General features: G+C 38.8%; 1 protein-coding gene across 3 annotated transcripts; it reads left to right on the plus strand.

Annotated features, from left to right (window-relative positions):
• The first annotated feature begins 4,958 nt into the window (after positions 1 to 4,958).
• Positions 4,959 to 18,667, plus strand: LOC117412412 (lysosome-associated membrane glycoprotein 2-like). 3 transcript variants are annotated; one of them, XM_058989373.1, is made up of 9 exons: positions 4,959 to 5,174; positions 10,016 to 10,134; positions 10,881 to 11,094; positions 11,349 to 11,510; positions 11,669 to 11,889; positions 12,198 to 12,323; positions 12,505 to 12,565; positions 12,965 to 13,132; positions 18,253 to 18,667. In XM_058989373.1, exons 1-9 carry the CDS (start codon positions 5,129 to 5,131, stop codon positions 18,393 to 18,395), a joined length of 1,260 nt encoding a protein of 419 aa, XP_058845356.1. In that variant the 5' UTR covers positions 4,959 to 5,128; the 3' UTR covers positions 18,396 to 18,667. The 3 variants fall into 3 exon arrangements, with proteins under 3 accessions (XP_058845356.1, XP_058845357.1, XP_058845358.1); XM_058989374.1 differs by lacking the exon at positions 18,253 to 18,667 and adding an exon at positions 17,100 to 17,977 and having other exon boundaries at positions 4,960 to 5,174; XM_058989375.1 differs by lacking the exon at positions 18,253 to 18,667 and adding an exon at positions 13,858 to 16,866 and having other exon boundaries at positions 4,960 to 5,174.
• Positions 18,668 to 20,420: the final 1,753 nt, after the last annotated feature.

Raw genomic sequence — 20,420 nt, forward strand, 5'->3', positions numbered from 1 at the left:
GAAAGGTACCAGTGGTTGTATGCACTAAATAAAGCACTCGGCTTGGTGTATTGCACAGTAACTAGAGGCCTGCGGGAGCCGGTATATTTGTTGACAGTTCTGAGATTGAAGTGTGCCAAGTCATGCTGCGTCAGACTGCTGTCCAGGTTTGAATTCAACATAACTCTTGATGTTTTTTTTATTGCTTCAGATTAAAAAAATGTGTAGACCTGTTTTCTTTTTAGTTTCTATGTCCAAGGTTCTTGTGCTCAAAACCCCAAATCATCTGTTTTCTTTTTTTGTGGTGCAAGAATTCAGGGATGGGGGAAAAGACTCCCATTGCCAAGCGGTTTGATCCAGTCCAGGTTTTACTGTGCTTGTTACCTGTACAGTGTGGCTTATAAAGCTCGCAATTAAACCAGGAATGCGTACAATTGCTGTGGAAGTAAGTTTGACCAGAAATGTATCTTTTGCAATAAACATTGAAGAGGGAATAATAAACTGTAATCATTTCTGCAACCAATAAAAGCACATTTTTTAGTAGTTTCATACAAGCAAAAAGCCATCTTTATGGACTTTTTATAGATTCCAAGAGCAATGTAACATGAAGTAACGAATTGTAAGTGACACGTTTAAGCAGTTTCCTCATGATTACTCAACGCTGCGGCAGTTATCATTTTGCTAATTGAACTTTGAAAGAGGAGGGGAGAGCATGCATTGCATGACCCTAAGGTTGCCATTGTAAGTTACTAGAAGAACCGGGAGGGTTGTAGTTCTTCAGAATTCCTTTTGTAAAGTGTCAGGAAACGCTGAACTCTAGTTCGTAAGGAGACCTACAGTATTATATGTAATGTATGCATTTTATAATACTAAACCATGATTCATAGCAGTCATACACTTCCAAAGTTTACTGGATCACCCTAATTCTAAATCTTTTTAATTTTAGATTAAAACTGAGGAAAGAATAGCACAGTATCAGTGAGCTTTTTTATTTCTTCTAGAGACTTGTTGGTAATGATTCAGATAAAGGCATGGTGTAGCACTGTAGAAGTTCTGTTTTTCGTTTCTGAATTGCAGCACGTTTCCCTGTATTGACTGGTGTTCAGGTATTTAACCCACAATGTGAACCTTTTACAACCCGTACATAGAGCTGCAATATAAAACCTTTTCAGAGTCATCCGAGAACAGCTGGTGGCTATGCAGATAGCACCTGCTGTTTCTTGTGTGTCAGTGGTTTTTATAAGGGGAAGTTCTTTTTTTAAATTTTATTAAACTGTTGCACCACAACCAGTACAATTTCTTCCTGTGGTAACACTGTGTGACATGTCTGTCAAATACTGCTCATAATTTCTGCCCTTGCCTTATGTTCAGCTTTTCAGGTTCTGTGTCTAGTAAAGTGTTGTGAAGCTTAAAATTGGCAAGATCTGAATCATTATAAAGAGGTACAGCCTCCAGGTCAATTTTAACAGTAAAAAAAAATGTTTGCAAACTTAACCAAAGTCAAATGTGCAAGACTTTGAGCTGGAAAGCATGTTTTTAAGGTTGGAGTTGAATCTTTTTGCAGGCATTTTCTCTTTGTATTTATTTTTTTGTTATCATTTTGAATTATTTATTAGTACTTTTTGCATCAGCTGCTGCAAGCTGATATGATGCCAAACAGGATTCTGTACAAGTTTAGTGCTCATGTATCTGCAGCTTCACTACATGCTAACATTGTTGTCATGCCATCCACATTAACGAGTGCTGGTATAAAAAAGAGAAAACAAAGAAAACTGAAACTGAAAGCTACCTGTTTTCTTTTTTAAATAAACACAAATATTTAGCAGGGCTAGGCTTACATAACACATGACAAGCCAGGACCATACCGAGTCAGTCTTTAGGGAAGGGGATGAGGGCAGAACAGTAGTTTCCTATCTGGATCACATGGTTTTTATCACCGTTGAGAAACACTGTCCAAACAAATGAAAATGTTGTAGCTGTGTTCTTCAGCCATTTCATTTCAGCATACTAAGATGCACCATTACGAACAATCTTTACTGCAGAATGTGCTCCCCTCTGCAATGTTAAAGACCCCTTGAGGGTACCCTCCACGTTCTGGGTATTGATGTAATAATCAGTAATACATTCAAGTTTTTGTTTTTTGTTTTTTGAGACCGAGGCCTCATTTACAAGGGGAGCCACAGCCTACATCTTTGGTAGAACAGCTAAAACCTTTTTGATCTTTAGTAAAGGACATGGGTGACAAGGGTATGTTATAGACTGTAAATATATGTTCCCTTGGAACAGTGAGAGGCTGTTCTCTAGTTTTTTGTGTCATTCAATATATATATATATATATATATATATATATATATATAAAAATTAAAATATTGGTTTTGTATGTTTGTTTTTTTGTTGTTTTGTATCTCCATCTATGTTACATTTCCCCTTTAAAGTGAACAGAATAATTTCATAGCTGCCATTTGCTTATATTGGTCTCAGGTGTGCAGTTTTGAAAGAAACACATAGTATAGTAAACATTGGCTTTGTATAATGCATGGATACAATTTGTCAAAATATCACTTACAAGTACTGTTCAGTATTAACATTAACCCCTGTGAATGCTGTAGATAAACTCAATTAGAAAAGGGGTTAGCATGTCATACACAGTAAATCTGTTTTGAGAGCATGTCAAACTGAGAGATCAGTTATATTAAGGTACTTTTATATTTCTGTTACCCTGGGTTACAAATGGCACTCTCATCAGTTTTTTTTCGATGGCCTGTTTTGTCATTTGTCTATTAGCAGAAGTAGAAGTGGGGTATGGAGAAGTATATAATCGAATTATGTTATTTTAATTTCACAGGCAAGGTTACTATATTAGATTTTGTGGTAAACCGCAGTGACAGGGTTTAATCTTTTTTTTAGTGCTTCTGCTTTTGCCTGTCAAAGCCTGTGATCTGTGGTTCATTTTTTAAGAGGAACGATTTAAGTAACTGAAGGGTTTTTAAACTTGAAATCTTACATAGAAATGCCTCAGGGTGCAACCAATCTTGAAATACCATACTAAAACTGTAAGTAAATGACAAAACTAATGTTATGATCATCCTGTTAAAACCACAGGATTTCATAATATGCATAACTAATTAAATCCTGAATCGAGAGCCCCCCCCCCCCGACTCCACACACACAAAGCAGGATTGTTTGTATTCATTGATTAAATTATCATGAAATCAAATCCAAGGGAACACGAACAAGTGAATTATAGGCAGGTGTTTGGAAAGGGGGCTATTTGTAGTATTGAACCAATGACAAGATAAAGGGCTGAGATGGTACAGCAGCTTGCTCCTTAATTCACATTAAGGAAGCCTTTCATCTCTGCAGGCCTGGGTTTTCAATCCAGCTCTGGTCCCATGGGAAATTGGGAAATGTGTTTGATTGAACCATCACACACATGGCAGTCTATGCATTAGGGTTACCAGATTCAGAGTGAAAAAGCGGGACCTTCTTTTTTCTTCAATTCATGAACACCATAGCAACTCTGAAGCAGTTAAAATAACTATATAATAATTCAATTGAAACTTAAATGTTGGGTGTATTTATTGCAGGTCAGAACAATGTATTATATATTTAATACATTGATGATTTAACAGGTTTACTGTGTCTGACCGTGACCAAATAATATGGCTGACACCGTTTTCCCAGACGTCTGGTAACCCCACATAGAGAATCGGGTCAGGATTGAGATGCAGAGTTGTGAGGGAAAGCTCTCAAGGAGCCTGCAGACAAAAAAAATTTGAAAAGTGAAATGCTAGCCCTGTATATTTATATAAGTACATGTTTTATATACAGAGAGTGGGAGAGAGACAGCATAGGTGAATTCAAAGAAGAAAAATCACAAACACAAGACATTTCCAAGACATAAAAGACACTGCCTGTATTTGGTGTACTGCTTGTGGTTTGAACTTCCTGAATTACTGCATTCAATTCAAAGTCAGGTTTAGTTAGTCAGTCACGGGCAGCAGTGTGGAGTAGTGGTTAGGGCTCTGGACTCTTGACCGGAGGGTCGTGGGTTCAATCCCCAGTGGGGGACACTGCTGCTGTACCCTTGAGCAAGGTCTAGATTGCTCCAGTAAAAACCCAACTGTATAAACGGGTACTTGTATGTAAAAATAATGTGATATCTTGTAACAATTGTAAGTCGCCCTGGATAAGGGCGTCTGCTAAGAAATAAATAATCAGTCGGACTAAATCAGACCCAGGCTGAACTCAGAAGGAGTGTGTGAACACTCGGGAAAACGAAAGGGAGAGTGATTCAGGAGGCGCGGCACACACAGTTACCAGGCAGAGTACAGCCAAGGCACGAACATTTCCAGGAAGTCATCTGACTAGTCAGCTAAATATTACGGTTTCCAGTTCAGGTCACATTGGAATTGTGGGCTTTATCAAGCACAGCCTTTCTGTTTGTCAAAAAACATAAAAAATATAGTCTGATTAGAGAAAGGGAAATGTGAAATCTGCTTCTTATGCAACTATTTTTGTGTTTTTTTTGTACTCACGGTGATAGAATAAAACGCCGTTGTGCAAAATGTGGAAAAAGAGGAAGATACACATTGAAGGCGTGTGAGAACATGACCGTTTATAAATTATGATCAGTCTATAAAAGAGAATTGTCGGCATGAATGCGCAAAATCAGTCATAAAGAGCAGCTTTGAACAACAGAGGTGCACAGGGCACGGCTTTTCCCTGGGAGAATCCTGTCCCAGCACGGCTGCTTCCCTGGAATCTCTGCAAATGACAGTCTGCAATTTTAATCTATTCAAAATAACTGCAGATATAACGACTACAATATATTGCTGCACAGTAATGCTCTTATACAACCAAAAATAAACCTGTTAGACTGAAATTAGTATTAGTCTTTTATAACAACGACTCCGCTTGGCGTCAGCTCGTTGCAATGTGTGTATTATAATATAAATGACTGAAGATCTTGAAGCCCTTCCCCTTGCGTACTGCCGCAGCGCTGTTCGTGGTTGGAAGTTTGGAAAAAAATCATGTGACTTTCATTTCCTGCTCTTTGAAGTCAGATCAGTCGCAGCAGCGGATCCTCGGTTACTGTAGTTATTCTCTCTGTCTGTATTCCGCACAAGCTCCCTTTTCAAAACCCGATATGTACAGCTGCATTGGCCTAGCTTTCCTTTTGCTTTTAGGATGTGGTGAGTATGTGAAAATAGCACGTTTTTTTATTGCATTTGATGCATTTTGAATTACGATGGAAACTTTTAATGTGCCTTGGCCTGGTCGATTCCATGTCCGCACTACTCGCTTTGTTTTGTTAGTTAGTTGGTGCTGGCATGCGTCAAAATTCATAGTTTATGTAAACGGTTTGTCGTTTTAATTTGAGTGCGTGCTGTATAATTTATTGTAGAATGTTTTACTTTTTAATTTAGTTTAAGAATTTGTTTTATATTTTTATTCACGGATGTTGTTAGCAAAACAAAAAAGCATTAACGTAATTTAATCTTTAATAAACAATTCTGGTTAAATGCAGTAACGAATATTTTTTTCAACCGTTTAACAGAATTGATTAGTTTATACCACATCAAATATATGGGTTTTAAAACCAAGCTACTGTAGATGGCATTTTTGGCTAAACTTATTTTGAATTTAAGTTACTATATATTAACATATATTTTCTATATCTTTAATACTGGTCTATCTACTGCTAGACAGTAATAAATAGCTGTCATTGTTAAAGTGATGAAGTGAATAGTATTACCAGTAACAGTGTTAGACGAGTTTTATATGCATAATTTTTAAAACACCAGCGACCGTTGCTAGTGTGTGGTGACTTCAGGAGACTGGCCTGCCAACAATGTTCTCTCCAAATTCTAACAGTGCTGTATCAAGCTCTGCACCGGCCTTCATTGAATCTTGTTGAATAGGTTACACATAGGAACCAGCACGGGTGTTTTTTCGTTGGTTTGTTTATGCATTTTTAAAAAATGAACTCGCAGACCTGTTATGACAAGCAAAAATGTTTTCCCTTGCTTTTCACCACTGTAATAATACGCTTATCTAGGCGATCTCCTGAGCCCTTATCTCAAAGTGCATGTGATTTCAGATCAGGTTTCACATTACCTACTTCTGCAAGTCATGTGCTGGTGTCCTAACATGACAAAAACGCTTATGCTGTTTTGTCAGTATATATTAACGGTGTACCTTGGCCTCAATTACCTGTTCAAGGTACATTATGATCATAAAGTACAGGGTAGAACTAACACTGTTCCAGACACTACCAGTACAGTGATACTGTCTCCAGCTGAGCGAGGTGTCCTAATTATATCTTTATAGTTGTACAAATATCTAAAACCAGCTGCATAATTTGGGTAGGAGATTCTTTAAAACACACTGAAGGAAAATAATGAGAAACCTGTTTGTCTCTCTTTCAAACTCTGTCACACATGCATCTTAAACAATCGAACATATGGAAATATATGTACATCACATTTTTATTTGAGTGTATACAGGTATGACATTATTAGGAGGAACGCAGCCTCATTGTACACAGTGAAATGCCAAATAGTGCTTCCATGTGACTTATAGGCTTGCCGTTTCTGGAAGAGTTTTTGGATAGGAGCCCAGATGTAATGTGTGCAGCAGTGGTGGCCATTTGCCCAAGCCACCATATGGGTGTGATGTGATTAAAATATGCAAAGGTGAAAGGGTAGCATGCTGCGTTTTTACTGTGGTGTTCACTGCACCCAGTCCTGGGTTTCAAAATTCTCTTGTTTAGGTATGTTATACCCCTTTTCCACTGGCACGCCCGAGCCGTGACGGCAGGGGTGCTTCTGCACTGGCATGTCCGAGCCGTGAGGGCTGGGGTGCTTCTCCACTGGCACGCCCGAGCCGCGAGGGCTGGGGTGCTTCTCCACTGGCACGCCCGAGCCGTGACGGCAGGGGTGCTTCTGCACTGGCACGTCCGAGCCGCGAGGGCTGGGGTGCTTCTCCACTGGCACGTCCGAACCGCGAGGGCTGGGGTGCTTCTCCACTGGCACGCCCGAGCCGCGAGGGCTGGGGTGCTTCTCCACTGGCACGCCCGAGCCGTGAGGGCTGGGGTGCTTCTCCACTGGCACGTCCGAGCCGCGAGGGCTGGGGTGCTTCTCCACTGGCACGTCCGAACCGCGAGGGCTGGGGTGCTTCTCCACTGGCACGCCCGAGCCGCGAGGGCTGGGGTGCTTCTCCACTGGCACATCCGAGCCGCGAGGGCTGGGGTGCTTCTCCACTGCATGTCCGAGCCGCGAGGGCTGGGGTGCTCTCCACTGGCACGTCCGAGCCGTGAGGGCTGGGGTGCTTCTCCACTGGCACCCCCGAGCCGTGAGGGCTGGGGTGCTTCTCCACTGGCACGTCCGAGCCGTGAGGGCTGGGGTGCTTCTCCACTGGCACGTCCGAGCCGTGAGGGCTGGGGTGCTTCTCCACTGGCACGTCTGAGCCGTGAGGGCTGGGGTGCTTCTCCACTGGCACGTCCGAGCCGTGAGGGCTGGGGTGCTTCTCCACTGGCACGTCTGAGCCGTGAGGGCTGGGGTGCTTCTCCACTGGCACGTCCGAGCCGTGAGGGCTGGGGTGCTTCTCCACTGGCTGTCTGTCAAGACGAGCGAGAACCAAACAGTGAAACTTTGGCCTCACAAAACATCTAAATCTGGCTCGCAGCCAAGCAGGGCCAGGGGCAGATTAATGATTTTCATCACTACGCTGCGTCAGTCAGTACACTCGAGGAAGACGAACAACATGGCGTGTAGCGAGTGGGAGGAGAGAAAAGTGCAGCCTTGGGACACTGAGGAAGTATAGGTGTTGCATCTCAGTTGTATTCAGTAATATATGAAGAATGAAAAGGAAGAAAAACACAACTAACCTCTGGATCTGCCATTCTCAGCTCAAATACAGCGCCTCTTAATACTGCATCATCCACATGCGAGCCAACACGTTCATTGTGTGTTGTTTTGTCATCTTTATTTTCACCCAGATGAATGTTTTAGTATTGGGAGATCAATCAATCAAGGGGTGGTCCAAATAACATAAATGTTGGCATTCTCTCTGATTTTTTTGAACAACTTTGAGCAACAGCAACATTACCCATGCTTATTTTTTGTTATAGCAGGAATCCTCTTTTTTTTCTGAATTTTGCATAATAAAACCAGAATGACATGCATACATCCTCTGCCATTGCTGTAGTCAATGTTTTAAAGAAAACAAGTAAGTAATCAACTTGTCATGTGAGTTAGCCTGTGCCCATTTTTTTTTTTTTTGGCTTTTTTGTTTTCTTCTTTTTTGGTCTCTAAATAGGTTGATAGATACTTTAGTGGTTGTGTGACTGAACATTTCACGCGTTTTAGTTTGCTGAATCTGAATTTGAGGTGTCTTCCGGAACATGCGTGCCAGTGTGGTCAGTTTAATCTAGACTGAAAGGAAAGCTGCTAAATTCAGAAGTGAAACTGTTAACTGCTTGTGTTGACTGAGCATTCATGTAATAGTATACTTTTGTACATTTTAATACAAGCATAGTTCTAAACATTGGCAGTGTTAATATATGTTAAATGTTAATAGCAGTTGTGTAACATACAGGTTATTTTATACTGTAAAGAGCATATTGCCAGGAAAACTTGGAAAGCAGTTGTGTTTTCAGAGTATTTATTAGTAACTAAACTAATGTGTGTAATGTAACTCATCACAACTCCATTAAAGTGCAAAGTTTGTTTAATATTGCGCTGAGATCATGCCGTTTAGACCTAAATGTGGAGGTGTTGAAATGGACTATTTGTCTTAGATTTAAAATGGTACTAATATTTAATACTTCAACTTTAAGAGATAAAATAAGTACTTTAAGTTTTAAAATACTTTAAGATTGGTGTCTACAGTATGCTCAGTCTGAAATGATACAGCTCCTACTTTTCTTAGTGAATACCTTGCATATTTTCCCAAAACATATTTGATCAGTTCAAGGTGCAAGTTTATGCTTTCAATCGACTAGCTATCTGGGGTAGACCTGAATATTTTTATGCACTCTTAAAAACCCAAGGCCTTTTTCTGCAGGAACTATATTTAATTTAATTGTCAGCTGCAATGCAAAAAAGAAATTCAAGTATGGGTGTGAATTTATCACTTGGAATCTGGGGTATGCTAAATGCTGTGAGCCTTTCTATGGCTGAATGGAACACTTGTCACCAGTTTGTGAAGAAGTTATGGATTGCATGATCACTTTGCTATTGCAATGTTCATTCCAAATGCAGCATTTAAGCATTCCACAGGATGCTGACTATTGAGTTGAAGAGAAGAGCCATCAAGAATCGGCAGTCTGTTCTGTCTCTGCTGGATAAGTCTAATGAGACGTTTATTTATTTTATATCCCTCTGTCTCTCATGGGGCTACAGCAGGTCCCATCACAATATGGGTAAAAGATCAGTATCAAAAGGGGATCTGCCTGCACTGCCCCAAATCTTAATCATTAAATAGTTTCCAACAAAGGTCTTGGATGTTTGGAACATCTATATAGACCTGAGGTCAAAATGTAGTGCCAGGATGCAGCTACGTTCGGATCCCTTTCCTGCAGGCTCCCCTGGGTCTTAGTGCTGTTACTGCGCTGGCAGTTGTGAGTCTTTCAGGCATCCTGGTTTTCCATTGAAAAATGACAGTGGCAACAACTGGTGTGTTATCTTGTATATAACGGATATATTCTTTTCATGTAATTGTTGTTCATTTTGTTGCATCCCTAATTTTTTTCCCAAATCCAGTTTTTGACCGTGGGGCAGATGTGATACTGATTTTAATAAATATGTCACCACTGATCTATCTTGTAGTTAACATTGCATCGATCCGGCCAAGCAGATTATTATTTATTTTTTTTCTTCCTTTTTCTTTTTTCATTAGACAAATTAAAAAGTAAAGCAAGCAATCAATTAAATACATTTCAGCAGAATGACTACATTTTTAAAGTATAGGCTTGCCAGTGTTCTAATGCATCCTCCTAATATGTGTGTGTGTTTGTTTTTAACATACACAGGGGTCCTACAGTCTGATGCAACTGTAGCAGAAGTTTTAGATCAGAACAACAAGACATGCATCTACGCTGAAATGATGGTGAATTTCACAGTTCAATATGAGACCAGCAATTCTACACTTGTAAGTGCTTTTTAATGGCTATAGTAATGATTTAAGGTGCGTTTTGGTTTTTGGAGTGTGTCTGGTTTCATGTGTGGTTTGTGTGGCTGTTGCATGCCAGTCAATTTACACTGTGTGTGTGTATGTATGTATGTATGTATGTATGTATCCTATCTATCTGTCCATCTATCATTTGCAAAATGTGTGCAGTGCTTTGCAAAAGTGACAAATATTTAATATTTGAAGGAAAGTGATATTTTAGCTTGGGTTCATGGTATTATTTTAATACTTATGAAAGACCATTTATGGATAGCTCTCATAACATTAAACATACACAATATAGTAAGTGAACCTTTAAAGCACTTGGATTACAAGTTGTTATTTGGGTCCAATCTAGTTGTAAATTTGATAGTAATAGGATACAACCAAGGTCCAGAACCATGTTTAAAAGCATCTGGGTCTCAAGTTTCTAAATGGGTCCAATTTACTGTCAAAAGAACACTTGCAGTAGGGATTCTTGTCCATTGTGTTGGTGCTTTTGGTTACTTGTTGCATTGTGTTCATGCTTTGCCTTTTCTTTAGATTAAAAATGGTCATGTGCCTCCTTGAACTCTCGTTATATTGCTAAACCTTTGTCATTCAAATGTACTGGATCAGTACTGTAGACAGTCATGTGGAGATACAAATAGCAACTGATACTGTACCTGTCATACGTTGATATTCTTGGTGAGTGGTTTATGATTTCACAAATGTACTTTGTATTTTAGAGCACTGCAGAATTTGTCCTGCCAACAAATGTAACAACAGCAGGAAGCATTTGTGGCAATAGGACGGTCTCCCCTTTTTTAAAAATCAGTTTTGGGAATGGCCACTATTGGAGCATTAACTTCACACACAGCAATACTTCGTACCATGGAGATGTTTTTATCTTCGGCTATAATGTCAGTGACAGCACCATCTTTCATAATGCCTCTCAAAAAGGTTAGTGTCTGTGCTCTATTTGTATGGGACAGAGGGATGGATTTTGTATAATTGTGCTTGGTTGCAATTCCCTCCTCCTCCTCCAAGTTACATATACAACTATGTGTTTACAACTGACACCTTGTAATGTAAAAAAAAAAAAAAAAAAAAAAACCTATACAATATGCCCACATTAAAATAAATTAACTAGATTTGACTTTCCTTATTGGATGTGTACAGTTTCTTTACATGTTTTCTTTTGCAATTCATTTTAGGTGTTATCAAGGTTGTGGCCAATGATACAATGCCACCTGTGCCCATGGATCACTACTACAGATGTATGAGTGATGACGTTTTTAAGCAAGGCAATGTCACCCAGACCTTTTGGAACGTCAGTATTCAAGCTTACATTAAAGATGGAAATCGAAGTAAAAATGGTAAGCATAAAAATAAAATGTTCCTTTTTAATGCACGGTATGCGAGTGTGGTGTTTTTCTGCCTGTCCCGTTGAACCAGAACATATTGTGATGTTGTTGTAGTTTTTCTGCTTGATACGTGGTTTAAATCCTATTTGTACATTTTTTTTTTTTTACAGCCACTGTGTGTAGTGCTGATACCCCGACCACTGTAGCTCCAGTGACAAATATAACGACTATAGCTCCAGTGACGAATGTAACAACTGCGGCTCCCACCACTACTCCTAAGCCAACTCCAACCCCAAAACCAGATAAGGAAACCTACAAGGTTTCCAGGGGCAATGACACATGCCTGATTATCACCATGGGACTGCAGCTCAACTACAGCACCAGTGCCCAGGTACGGGACGGCACAATCATTTATTTAATCCAGGAAATGTCCTTTCCTGGTGAACTGCAGTGCAATCCTAAAACCTCCCGATGCATTTAAATATATCTCCACACATTACTAATACGCTCCAGCTGGATATTTCTGTACAGCTGCAACTTTTCTAAAAGGCTAAGAGTACAGGAGAGGCTGTGCCCAGCACATATGGGAGAAAGCACTGGGGTATCTAGCTTGAATTCTTGCGTGTGTTGAAGAAGTGAAATGTGGTATATGTTGCTCCCTATTTGTTTACAGTTGATTTCTTATGTTTTTTATTTTAGGCACCGTGGGAAGTGAAGAACATTGACCCCAATGTAACCACTGCGTCAGGAACCTGTGGTAATGACACCTCCACCATAACGCTGAATGAGAACAACACCATTTATCTTACTTTCTCCTTCGCTAAAGTAAGTCCTTTAGCTGTATCTGAACAATGTAACTATATGAATTGTTCATATGTTAGAGGCCAAATATGCATTCCGATAATGCAACTTTTTGACCGGATGCATTGTAATGCTAATATTCAAAGATTAATGCAATGTTGGTAACCGTGTCTTTTTTTTTTTTTTTTTTTTTTTTTTAAAACAGCACAGTTCAAAGACATTCTATCTTAAAGGAGTGAATGTAACCACAGTTGTCAATGGCTCTGGTAAGTCAAATGAAATGAATTGCGTTTCTTTAAGACTTTACAGTTGAGTTCCATCTAAATAACATTGTCCAGTTTCAGAAAGATGCTTGTTTATGGTAAAGCTATGCATTGTTCTTCTAAGTGGTTTAGCGTGCAAATATACATGGAACACTGTCACTAGAACCAGGTGCATTCCTTCTGATATACAATTCAAAATGTCCAATTAGCGTACTGTGGTTAGGCTGCAAATTCATGCCATAGCGGCATTTTAAAGACACCCACGTCGTGGATACAAGGACAAGCATATTGGAATAGGTTTTAAAACGAGGAGCTTTGTGGAAGTGAAAATGTAGCAGTATGGATGGAGCATGCTTCATTTACATACCTTTATTTATATTCAATGTATCTTGAATGTTTTAGCACAACAACTTGGAATTAACAACAATCTAAGTTACTGGGAGGCAACCCTGGGCAGCTCCTACATGTGCAACAAGGACCAGGTGTTCAAGGTTACTGACAAGCTCTTCATCAACACATATGATCTGAGGGTGCAGCCTTTCAACGTGACCAATGGAGAATACTCTACAGGTATGTTCTGGAGATCTCTATCAAGTAAACTAGGGGTTATGAGGGGTGGATCATTCACTATATTCTGTACAACCTGCAAAAGTGATGCTTTTTATATTCAGTGCATAAAAGACAAATGGCTTAGCAGCTGACCTTACAACTACAGTATGAGGCCCCCTTTGAGAGCCAAGTTTCCTGATTTTTATTGCATGAGAGTAGCTTTTATTTACTTCATGCTAATATTGGACTCTGCTTTTGCCCAGATAAAGTAAGATATATTAGTGGTGCAGGTGAATCAAGACGTAGCTTTGCTGTAGTGTACGAGCCATGAAGTTGGATTGTACATAGTTAGCTCGCTGGATTTTACTTGGGATGTGTGTTACTTTTAATGGTCATGGGTGATGTGCTAACAAAATATTAAACATTCCAAAAAAAAATAAAAATCAGTGTGTCTTCAGTTAACAATATCCGAGTTAAAATGCTCTAACTAAATAACTGAACCTTGCTATTACAATGGACAGTCAAACACACTCTTTCTATTTGAACTAAACTCAAGTTGTCCTGAAAGCCATGTCTTATGTCTTCCGTGTAGCTGTCACTGTTAGAAAAAAAGGGTGTTGTAAAAATTTGGTTCGTTTTTACCCACCTGTTTTTTGCATTCCTAAAATCAAAACACAAAAAAGAATGTGCTTTTTATTAATTTATTCATAATTACATTTTTATGCATAATTTCTCTCTGTCTGCAGCCCATGAGTGCTCACTGGACGACAGCAGCCTTCTGATTCCAATCATTGTTGGTGCTGCCCTGGCAGGCTTGATTGTCATTGTTGTGATTGCTTATTTGATTGGTAGAAGAAAGACCTACGTCGGATATCAATCCCTTTAAAGTGATGAAAATCATGAAACCAGCTAATCACCCCGATGGTTTCGTTCTGCAATCTCACAAAATCACTTTGTGTTTTTTCTTTTTTTTTTCACTCCACGGAGCAAGTGCAGGTTCTGTTTTTGTAATCGACCAGTCTGAGCTAAACTTTCTTCAGACATTTTCCAAGGCCTGTGAAACAGCTGTCTACCAAAACCTACAGGAGTGTCCTGTCACAAGGGAAATGTGTTCAAATTGCTCTAAATCTTTGCACAGATTCCAGATGCTGTCTTTTGTCTGATTTGCATCATGGGTATGCTGTACTAGGATCACCACCTGTTTACCAGTAGCTACTGAGAAGGTATATTGGGCATTATAAGGGAGAAAATAATGACTGCTCTCCCATTCCAAATTGTGACTGTGCCAGCATCTTACTTCTGAGATTTAACCAAGATTAAGACTCATCAGGCAGCTATCCGGCCATAAAACATTAAAAAACTGGCTAGATCTTTGACTTGTAGTATGGAAATATGCAGAACAGTTGATCAGCTGCAATCATTAAATGTATGAATCTCTTGAACTTAAGCAGAGTGTTACATAGTACCCACAGCTGTGTTTTTTTTTATTGACTTAACCACTTATAACCCACAATATTTTTAACAATCTGCGAGATACATTGAACCTGCACTTGTCTCCTGTATAGTTAGCCCTTTGTTTTAATTTCTTGAATTCATCCGTGTACATCTATAACTCAGCCTTTATTTTTTAGCACTTAAATTTGGAAGTTGTACATGTTATTTTATTTCTCTATATACTGTAATAAAAAAAATATATAAAGGGTGTTTGCCACTTTATCCATGCTGCAAATATAAAATAAATAGACAAACAATAGTGAATTGGCCATGTCTATATTTAGTTTAGCCTCCCGGATATGGGAGAGCATAGTACTGCAGATGAGGATACTTGGATACAAAAACACTCCTGTGCAATTGTAGGGCATTGTTCATTGCTTTCCTACTGTCATGTGCACTTTGAAGCTGGCTTAACTTTAAGCTTACCAAATTCCTAATGTGGTGTATTTTGTAATATTAAAATATACGACAATACTAGAAGTCATTGTCGTCTTTGATGTAACAATGACAACAAAAATGGAATCAAAACAGTAAAAAGCTGTGTAGCCAGTGTTCAGATCTAGCTTTATTTCAGTATAGCAGTGCAGTTACACTCTGTAAATAGAGAGAGGTTAATGTGTTTTATATGTATTGAAGGATTGTTTTGGTTGTTTGGTGCCGACCCAAACGCTTCTCACTCTGGCACAAATGCGGAACGTGAAGGTTGAGTTGTAGCTTTTGAAATGTTGCAGTGACCTGCTGGAATTTGGTTGAAAAGGGACTTCTCATAGTAACTAGCAAATATTAGCCTTTATTACCATGATCCCTTTTAAATAGATAGATGCAGTTTAACACCTCCTTATTCTAAATTTGATTTGACATGAAATGCACTTACTTGCTTTAACAAAGATGTCATTCGTAACATTTCATAATGTGTTTAAAATAGCTGCTGCTGCTTTTATGATGCCAGCATGCCTCACTGCAACATTTAGTCTTTTGATTAGGGAGAAACATATTTAAACTGGTCCAGTTCCAGCCAACCATGGGATCATAAAAGGAATTTCTTGTGTGTTTTTTGTCTGCACATGTATATATTCGTTTTTGCACGGATCTTGTGTCATGTGTTCTTGCAGTGACCAGTGCGCTGATGCCTTTTTGTGTTTTCTTTTGCAATATTTCTAAATCGTATAAGTAACTTGCATGCCCCATTTCCACGCTGTTTTAAGGGAATATTAAACGTACAGGGTCCTTAATTGCTAGGCAAGGTCGTAACGGTTTTGTTGCAGGAGTTGCTGTGTTCACTTTATTGCAGCCAGCGCTTGGTGAACCTGTTTCAGTACTGTAAGTGTTTTCACTTAAACTGTGCAGGGAATCTGGAGGATGCTTATTTTCCATTCTGTGTTTTAACACTTATTACTTTTACAGCTGTAAGGTTTGGAGGGTAAAGTAATTCACTTTCTATATATCCACGTCACAGTGCACAAATTCTGTCCCTGTTTAAACAGATCAGTCATTTAGCAGCTGTCATAAGATACTGCTGTTCAGTTTTGACATGTATTGCCCTTTTAGTATTTTTGTGGATATTGTTTTTATTACAAAGGCTGTACAAAACAAGAAGGAGTATTTGATGGAATTAAAAGCTTTTTTTTGTTTTGTTTTGTTTGAAACATTATTGTGAATTAAATAGTGCTGTTATTTAATCAAAAAACACGTTCTTTAACAAAACATTCATTAATCTGTGAACGGGGCCCCAAGATGTAACTAGGCTGGGTACCGATACAAACTTTTCTTCATAGCTGTAAATTTAAACAATCAGAAATTCAGTGCTTTTTAGATTCCCCCCTACAATACTGTTGTTCTCCATATTCATCATGGCTTTGTATAAACAGTTTTATTTTCAGAGGAAATAGTTTGTGAAACTCCCAAATGATTCCATACTAAAACTAAATGATTCTACATTCTTTAAACACTGGCAGGCTGGGATAGGGATGTGTTTGACGTTGCATCCACTTGGGGGCACAGCCATTCAAGCAGGGTTTTTCAGTAGTTCAGTTTAATTGCATTTGTAAGAGATTTAAGATTCAGAGTCAATGAGACGTTCTTCATGAGAATCAGACTTTGCTCCTGGTGCAGTGAAACAACAGCGTGTTTGCGCCCTGTCACTTGAAAAAGGGGAAAAAGAAGCCAGTACTGTAGTTACACTAAAGTGTTTTTTTTGGAAGCTTATTGCCGAGGTTTGCTAACCTCGCTTTAATAAAGTGAATTTCTTTATCCCCTCCTAATGTATTTTTTCACATTTCTGCATCAATTCTGAGTCTTTCTTCAAATATCAAAGGTCACGCAACTCAAATTTTATTCTCAAAATTGGGCTACTAAAAATGTTTGTTGGTTTTGCTAGTCTAGGTTATAAAGAGTTTTACATGTTAAGCATATTAGCTTTTAATGGTTTAGTACTTTTTTTTTTTTTTTTTTTTTTTTTAATTTTGCTTTCGCATTACTTTTCATCCATATCCAGCTGAAGATTGCTCTTCTGATAAAGAAAACTACATTGTGCCCATAGCGGTCGGAGTAGCCCTGGCAGTTCTAGTTATTATAGTGCTGGTGGCATATCTTATTTGGAGGAGTCGAAACCGCAGCGCTGGATATCAGCAGTTCTGAAACAGTGGAAGGGCTTGGAATGTTCCTCGTTGTCAGAGCTAGCACCCAACAGTGCCTTTGCATTGGGGGCAGGAACACGATGCTTTCAATAGTAACGTAATAATGACTTGACGCTTTTTATTTTTAATAACAGAATTGTGTAATGGAAGACCTGAATTGTGTAATGCATTTACTGAACCTGCCACTTCAAATGAATGGGGAAATATGTAATCGGCAAGTAATCAAATACATATAAACAAGAACTTTCAGTAAATGGGGAAAGTCAAATTCTAAATCTTAATTGAATTGCTTATATAACAGTTATTTGGACATAATTTGAAGTATTACTAAACCTGAAACTAATGATTTTCATCTCTAATAAAACTATAGATTTAATAATGAAGAAATGAGCCCAGTTCGCGTTCTGTTCATGTTTTGTGTTTAGAGGCGGTTTATAAAGTCCTGCGTTCATTATTTTAAAGCTGTATATTTTAAATGATTTATTTGTGTTACTCCTGCTGTTGCTGTGTTTTGATGTTTCAGAAGTTCAATGCAAAATGTACTTGTTTGTAAACTCTTTTTTTGCAGGATTACTTTAATTTCATTGTGTTTTTTTTTTTTTTTTACTGCTTGATAGCTGTTTGCCTTCCAATGTTTTGTTTCATTATCACTGAATTTCAATGACCACCATTAGTTTTTTACTGCATTTTGTTATGGCCTATAATTTGCTCAATAAACCTAATTTTCTACCTTGTATGTGTGGCATGCAATGAATTTGGGTCATAATTATTTGATATTCATTTTAATAGGTGGGGAAAAGCAGTCAAGCAAAACTGGGATTTTATATTAAAAAAACAAAATACTAATAAAAAGGTGTGTCTTGATTCATCAGGTGTGTGTGCAATTGTTGCTTACATCGACAGGAACAGGACATTATGAGCGACTGACCTGCTAGCATTCTTAAAGGGTTTAGTGGCCTCTTCATTTTCTCTCTTGTGCTGACTGACCCTCTTCTCTGTCTTCTGTCACAGCTGTGGAGTGCTTCTTGGACTCTGACCTGAGCTTTCTTGTGCCTGTTGCTGTCGGGGTGGCTTTGAGTTTCCTAATCATCCTTGTGCTAATCTCTTACCTGATTGGGAGAAGGAAAAGTCGCACTGGCTACCAATCCGTATAACCCTTCTTTGCTGTGGCGGCTGCTGCTGCTGCTGCTCCTGCTAACACCACTATAATTCTGCTTCTGTCTATTACTAAAAGTTGTAACAGGTCTCCACACTGCTGGCAGGGAGGGCAAAGGAGTCGGTTCTGGAGCAGTTTGTGGCTCCTAACATGGTGGTGTTTTTATATAGATGCTCAAATACCTGGAACCAGTTAACATTTTACTGTATGTATGTATTTATTTATTTATTTATTTATTTATTATATTTAAGTCCCAAACTTTTCTTTTTTTAGTAGATAAAAAGCAGAAATATATATATATATATATATATATATATATATATATATATATATATATATATATATATATATATATATATACAGTGCCTTGCGAAAGTATTCGGCCCCCTTGAACTTTGCGACCTTTTGCCACATTTCACGCTTCAAACATAAAGATATGAAACTGTAATTTTTTGTGAAGAATCAACAACAAGTGGGACACAATCATGAAGTGGAACGAAATTTATTGGATATTTCAAACTTTTTTAACAAATAAAAAACTGAAAAATTGGGCGTGCAAAATTATTCAGCCCCTTTACTTTCAGTGCAGCAAACTCTCTCCAGAAGTTCAGTGAGGATCTCTGAATGATCCAATGTTGACCTAAATGACTAATGATGATAAATAGAATCCACCTGTGTGTAATCAAGTCTCCGTATAAATGCACCTGCACTGTGATAGTCTCAGAGGTCCGTTTAAAGCGCAGAGAGCATCATGAAGAACAAGGAACACACCAGGCAGGTCCGAGATACTGTTGTGGAGAAGTTTAAAGCCGGATTTGGATACAAAAAGATTTCCCAAGCTTTAAACATCCCAAGGAGCACTGTGCAAGCGATAATATTGAAATGGAAGGAGTATCAGACCACTGCAAATCTACCAAGACCTGGCCGTCCCTCTAAATTTTCAGCTCATACAAGGAGAAGACTGATCAGAGATGCAGCCAAGAGGCCCATGATCACTCTGGATGAACTGCAGAGATCTACAGCTGAGGTGGGAGACTCTGTCCATAGGACAACAATCAGTCGTATACTGCACAAATCTGGCCTTTATGGAAGAGTGGCAAGAAGAAAGCCATTTCTTAAAGATATCCATAAAAAGTGTCGTTTACAGTTTGCCACAAGCCACCTGGGAGACACACCAAACATGTGGAAGAAGGTGCTCTGGTCAGATGAAACCAAAATCGAACTTTTTGGCAACAATGCAAAACGTTATGTTTGGCGTAAAAGCAACACAGCTCATCACCCTGAACACACCATCCCCACTGTCAAACATGGTGGTGGCAGCATCATGGTTTGGGCCTGCTTTTCTTCAGCAGGGACAGGGAAGATGGTTAAAATTGATGGGAAGATGGATGGAGCCAAATACAGGACCATTCTGGAAGAAAACCTGATGGAGTCTGCAAAAGACCTGAGACTGGGACGGAGATTTGTCTTCCAACAAGACAATGATCCAAAACATAAAGCAAAATCTACAATGGAATGGTTCACAAATAAACATATCCAGGTGTTAGAATGGCCAAGTCAAAGTCCAGACCTGAATCCAATCGAGAATCTGTGGAAAGAACTGAAAACTGCTGTTCACAAATGCTCTCCATCCAACCTCACTGAGCTCGAGCTGTTTTGCAAGGAGGAATGGGCAAAAATTTCAGTCTCTCGATGTGCAAAACTGATAGAGACATACCCCAAGCGACTTACAGCTGTAATCGCAGCAAAAGGTGGCGCTACAAAGTATTAACTTAAGGGGGCTGAATAATTTTGCACGCCCAATTTTTCAGTTTTTTATTTGTTAAAAAAGTTTGAAATATCCAATAAATTTCGTTCCACTTCATGATTGTGTCCCACTTGTTGTTGATTCTTCACAAAAAATTACAGTTTCATATCTTTATGTTTGAAGCCTGAAATGTGGCAAAAGGTCGCAAAGTTCAAGGGGGCCGAATACTTTCGCAAGGCACTGTATATATATAAACACAAAACATTTATTTAAACT

This window comes from Acipenser ruthenus, chromosome 16, assembly GCF_902713425.1.
Source record: "Acipenser ruthenus chromosome 16, fAciRut3.2 maternal haplotype, whole genome shotgun sequence".
NCBI classification, from domain to species: Eukaryota; Metazoa; Chordata; class Actinopteri; order Acipenseriformes; family Acipenseridae; genus Acipenser; species Acipenser ruthenus.

Coding starts and splice junctions, on each gene's coding strand:
- LOC117412412 (XM_058989373.1), top strand. CDS start 5,129: ATGTACAGCTGCATTGGCCTAGCTTTCCTTTTGCTTTTAGGATGTG. Junction 11,511..11,668: donor TGGAAATCGAAGTAAAAATG/GTAAGCATAAAA, acceptor TTTTTTTTACAG/CCACTGTGTGTAGTGCTGAT. Junction 12,324..12,504: donor TTACTTTCTCCTTCGCTAAA/GTAAGTCCTTTA, acceptor TTTTTAAAACAG/CACAGTTCAAAGACATTCTA.